At 50.7% G+C, this 5,793-nt stretch overlaps 1 protein-coding gene across 1 annotated transcript; it reads right to left on the reverse strand.

Annotated features, from left to right (window-relative positions):
- Positions 1-2,515: 2,515 nt before the first annotated feature.
- Positions 2,516-5,788, reverse strand: RAB7A (RAB7A, member RAS oncogene family; the record flags this gene model as incomplete). Its single annotated transcript, XM_009077700.1, has 4 exons — positions 2,516-3,851; positions 4,018-4,146; positions 4,664-4,882; positions 5,690-5,788. Coding segments are annotated over 4 exons (543 nt in total), but the record flags the coding sequence as incomplete, so codon positions are not given.
- Between the last annotated feature and the right edge of the window lie 5 nt (positions 5,789-5,793).

Consider the following 5,793-nt stretch of genomic DNA (forward strand, 5'->3'; position numbering starts at 1 on the left):
TTTTGAGTATCCACATACACACTGGTGTTTAGCCAAAACCATTTTGTGTACCTGTAGAATCCTGAGCATGTGTTTGTGTTTCTAGCACACGTTTCCTTACAGGCACCCTGGGGCGTGTGCAGAGTGGGGCCCCACGCACACCTGTGTGCTGGGGCAGAGGGGCTGGTGGTGGCAGCAGCTGTTTGGGGCTCCAGGTGTGCAGGGATGGGGTTGGCATCCTGCTGGTGTTTAGCCAAAACCATTTTGTGTACCTGTAGAATCCTGAGCATGTGTTTGTGTTTCTAGCACACGTTTCCTTACAGGCACCCTGGGGCGTGTGCAGAGTGGGGCCCCACGCACACCTGTGTGCTGGGGCAGAGGGGCTGGTGGTGGCAGCAGCTGTTTGGGGCTCCAGGTGTGCAGGGATGGGGTTGGCATCCTGCCCGCCCACGGCGGCTGCAGCAGAGGGTGCTGGGCTGGCAGGAGGGCTCCTGCTGTGGGGTGAGGGGAGGCTGCAGTGCAGGCCACGCCCAGCCCTACAGCCCAGCCAGGTGCCACTGCCAAGGCACACACCAAGCTTTCCCACCCCAGGCTTCACAGCTTGGCGTCTCCATGCTGCTGTCCATGTGCCAGTGACGGCAGTCGGCCTTTAATTCCTCTGATGCTACTCCCCCCACGCAGCCCCTGCAGCACAGATGTGGTTGGGTGATTCCCCAGCTTTCATATTAGCACCAGTATCTCACAAAACACAGCTGCCTTCCAAACAGCTCCAGCCCCTCGGCGGGAGCAGCCACCGCAAAAAAAAAGCCCTGCCGTGACCTCGCACGGCTTCAACCCACTTTGCAGTCAGGGCTCGTTGTAGCTTTGCCTAGTGCACTTAGCAACAACAGCCTAGGGCACTGACCCCCACCCCTCACCCTGCCAGGCTCCTTCTTTGGGTCTCTCCCTGCTGCTCAGCCAGGACCTGGGCCAAGAGCAAATCCAGCCCTGAAGCTCAGCTGTCCCCATGAACTGGCTGAACACTTCAGCCTCTTTCAGTGCCAGGTTTCCTCTGGGATTCACCCAGCGGCAAGAAACCCTTGCACACACTGTCATTGCATCAGCAATTCCTCAAGTAAAAAGGTCAGCACCAAGGTAAAAGCCATGAGGGCCCATCGATGCAGGGAGTGTTTTTAAATGCATTTGTACCCTGCAGGGACAATCGCTCCGGTCAACTTCTCCAGGATTCTCCAGACCACAGTGATGATGAGTAATTCTTGCAGGAACACCAGTCCTCATCTGTGACACCACCAGCTCTGAGTGTAACAGCAGGGCACTAATTCCCACACTGCTTGCCTCCTGCACTGACTTTTGTACATTTGCGTGTATTCTCACCTGTAAAAACATTGATCTGTAGGCAGCAAATGGAATCCTCCCCTCCCCTTTAGCCTCTGTAACATCCTGTGGCAAGGAGCTCCACAGCTGCCCTACCCCCTTTGGAGAACTCTCCCTTTGCCTTGGGTCATTGCCAGTTTGATTGGAAAGGTATCAACACAGGGTCTCTTGTGGGCTCAGCCACAGCCCTCCCAGCCTCAGCCCCACCACCCAAGGCCAAAGCAGGCAGAGGCAGGTGCAAAGTTCAGCCCAAACCCTTTCCCCAAAACATCACTTCATAGTTATGGCTTCCTCCTCCCCCAGCTTGGCTTTCTCCACACTAGAACTGCAGCCACAGAAAACAAGTGCAGATTGATGCTTTAAATGGAGATGAGCAGAAGGTCCAAGCTTTCAAAAGGATGCAGACAGAAGTGGTCCCACCAGGACACGCTGCTCTTGCAGTTATTCAAAACTGATGTGGACAGCAAAAGCCCAGTCAAGTGAGAAAAGCATGATAGGACAAAGCCATAAAATAGGATATGGAGCACAAAGACTGTTAGAAGGCTCTTGAAATAACTGCCCTCATTTCTCTAAACTTTGTTTTTCCATCTTCCTCTGGGTACAGTAGGCAGCTCAGCCTTGGTGAGTGCAAGCAGAGGGTCATGCACAGCATCTAGAACTCAAAGGCTTAACTTTGACTAGGCTGGACCAAGGAAGGGCCCTCAGCTCACTCCAAGGTACCCCAGGCCTGCCCTGCTGGAGGGTTGAGGGCGCTCAGCCTGCCCTCCTCACCACTCCCTCCCAGAGGAAGGCAGCAAGAGCTTTAACAGCACTGCCCTCCTCACCACCCTTCCACAAAGGCTTTTTCACATGCCCAGAACAGGGCTGCAGGATTGTGCTCTTTGAGGGATCAGACCCAGCACCACTCCTGACCCTGCAAGCAGCTTCCAGAGAAGCAGACGGGTAGCTCCCTACTACTAGTTCCCCAGCCAACCAAGCAATCAGGGCCTGCTCAGCCCCCTCTCAAAAGCCAAGCTGGAAGGCACAAACTTTCTAGTAAGGAAGAAGCACAAGTGTCCTTCAATTAGCAGGCACTGGCGTGCTAGAATGGTGACTAGACAGAGGAAAGAAAGCATGTTAGTGAAGGAAAAAAAGAGAGTCAGAAACAGGAGTAAACAAGAAGGTTTGTTCTTGTTAAGTTTATTGGCATCATGTTTGTCTCTTTACATAAGAGCTCAGCCTACGTACTAGAATGTAGACCTCTGGAAAACAGGTAGAAGGGCTCCATTTAAGCAAGCTACAAACGCAAGAACAAATACCAGGAAGAAAGGAAGAGAGGAAAGGGACTAGATTGCAAAGTTTTTCCATACCAAAAATCCAGATTAGCAGTCAGTAAGAAGAAAGGGAAGATTCATAGTCCAGGTCATTCATCAAGAAACAGCTACTACACCCCAGGTGGGAGAGGAGCTCCTTCCACAGCACAAAGAGCCACAGGGACACCTCAGCTCTGGCTCCTCATGCTTGCTCCAGGATGTTAGGAGTTAAGCAGTAGGGGAGGTGAACAAATGAGGTCATTTCATAGCTGTATTTAATTTTAAATCCAATAATCCAGTGTGCATATCAATGCTGTTATGCAAATCTGAGAATTTAGATACAAAGAAGCCAGACAGATTTTTCCAGAAGATGAAGCCTTTTTGGCCTCAAAACAAGAAGGCTTACATAGTTCATCTCTACTGTACAGAATACTGCCTCTATCTGGACTCTGTGTTGCTAGCACGCTGCAGGTCACAAGTGTCCTCCTCACTTTCTACACAACCTGTGTTTCAGTACTTGAACATGTAATTCAGGAATTTTACACTAATTTATACATTTTTAATTGGTTGCATATATTAACATGTACTATAAGATTTTTCCTAAAGAAGCATTACATAATACATGGATACTGTAAAAAGATCTGATTAGTTAAAAGTAACAAGCATTAACAGAGATACATACAAAACTCAACCTAGTCGGACTGAGTGCTGAGCTTGCAATGAACTATGGGTAATCAGCCTTTCCAGTTGCAGCCTTCACAGGGGAAAACACCAGACAGTTAAAAATGTATGTAACTTGTTACACAGATTACCTGTAAACAGTTTCTCTCCATCGGACACCCAGAATTAGATTCAGTTCCAAACATACATAAGAGTTTCCATTTTAAACTAAGAGAAAGGTCTGTTACCATGAAGTGTGATGTGCATGGTGCGGGGACGTGAGCTCTGGAGTTGGGACTCAGATGCTCATGGGAGATGGGTGGATTTTGGCAGCTGGAGATGGAATTTATGTTTTAATTTCATTTTAAACACAGAAGAGGGGCTGTGTGTTTGAAGGCCTAAGTGTGATATTTGTTTGTGAAGGACTGTGCTCAACCCCTCCCTCTCCCCTCAGCAGCTGCAGCTCTCCGCAGAAGCCTTCACTCGGTCGTTCTTGTCTAGTTTGATGGGTTCGGGGAATTCGTTGTAAAGCTCCACTTCGGTTTCCTGGCGGGAGAGAGGAATGAGTTAGTACCACAGCTCTGGAGACAGCTCCCAGCATGCAAGGAGCCATTTTCAGCAGGGGAAGGCTGCGGTGAGCCCCAAGCTGCCTGCCAGCAGCCAAGCTCCACAGGCAGGACTAGCACAGGGTCAGCCCCGTCCCCCTCCCTACCTGTTTAAGTGCATTTCGTGCAATCGTCTGGAAAGCTTGTTCCACATTAATGGCCTCCTTGGCACTGGTTTCAAAGTAGGGGATGTTGTTTTTACTGTAGCACCAGGCTTGCGCCCTTTTTGTGGTGACCTGGGTGGACAGAGAGCAGCATCATTAACCTTCAGCTACGCAGGGTGGGGGGTTTATTTCTAGGGCAAGGCCAGAGACCCCTCATATTCAACCAGAGCAGCTCTGACCTCTTCAAAGCCATCTTGATACAGAACACAGGAGACCACTGCCCACCACCAGATCTGGGGCAAGGAGCACCATGCCTCAGGGAGATGACTGAGACCACAGGACACAGAGTGCTCCAGCATCCACAGCGCAATGGCTTGCTCCCATAGGAACTTCTCAGCAAATATGGGGGAGAGAATCAACTTCTCTCCTTGCATCTCCCCAGGAAGCTGCTGCAATCCTTCCACCAGTGGGCAGGAGCATGCCATGCGCTGGGGTCTGACCTCTCCAAACAGGAGAAACACTTTTCTGGTGGCAGACAACATCTGAGCCACACTCAGGCACCTTCCACTCCCATTTCTCAGATAACCCTCCCATGTTCCTACAAGGTCTCCCACTCCGGCAATTTCCCAAGAGGAGTCCCAGTACTCACTTGTCTGTTTTCTAGGTCAATCTTGTTTCCCAGCACAACAAAAGGAAAGTTCTCAGGATCCCTTGGACTGGCCTGAATGAGGAACTCGTCCCTCCAGCTGTCTAAGGTCTTGAATGTGTTGGGGGCCGTGACATCAAAGACCAGGACACAGCAATCCGCTCCCCTGTAGAAGGCAACTCCCAGAGACTGAAACCGTTCTTGGCCTGCTGTATCCCATATCTGGAGCAAAAGACAGGGCAGATAAGCCACCTCTACTCTGACACAGTCAGTCTGCAATTAGGGCATTAATTCCAGAAGTCCCCACCAGGCATATACAGTCCCCAGCTAGCCAGAGAGCAGCACCTGAAGGCTTGGGAATTTCTGCAGGCACTAAGCATCAAGAGCCAGAAACACCTTCTAAAGATAGTTGACCCTTTTTGTGTTCAGCCTCAGCCGGGGACATATCCTTGTTCTGGGCAAGCAGGACTTGCGTATTAGGGTCAGCAGGTAACCTGCTTGCAGTATGTGGGTACCTGGGTACCAGCACAGTCCAAACACTCCTCTGCTGGCTGCAAGAGGGCTTTTGCTGCCTTGCAGTCAGCCTCACCACAGAGATGAAAGCTTCAGATACCAGAGACAGGTGCTGGCAGGTTAACACTGTACCCACAGGACTCAGGGCAACACATGCAGCTGACCTAAGGAGTCCTTTCCCAGCCCCTTCCAGTTCTTGAACACTAGGGAAGTGAATCTTTCTAACAAGGTCTAGTTTACTGCCAGTACCAAATGCTGTTTTCTAAACTGGGCCTGGCAAAGCTGCTCTTGGCTGAGCCCAAACTGATGTTTGCCTTCTCTTGTTCAGCCCATGCAGAGATTTGTGGAGAAGCCCAGCAGCACCTATGGCCAAGAGAAGGCCAGTGCACACAAGGTTCACACCCAGTACACTGACCCCTACACTGCTCCAAACTACAAGAGAGCAGATGCTTCCACAGAAGTGGGGACTAGGCAGCCAGGTACCCCTTGCAGCAGGGAGCAGAGTCCCTTCCTCACCTGCATTGTCACTAGCCTGTCATCCACCATGACCTCTTTTGTCAGGAAGTCTGCGCCTATCGTAGCCTTGTACTGGTTACTGAATTTCTTGTTCACATACTGGT

This window comes from Acanthisitta chloris, unplaced genomic scaffold (genome assembly GCF_000695815.1).
Source record: "Acanthisitta chloris isolate BGI_N310 unplaced genomic scaffold, ASM69581v1 scaffold39116, whole genome shotgun sequence".
NCBI classification, from domain to species: domain Eukaryota; kingdom Metazoa; phylum Chordata; class Aves; order Passeriformes; family Acanthisittidae; genus Acanthisitta; species Acanthisitta chloris.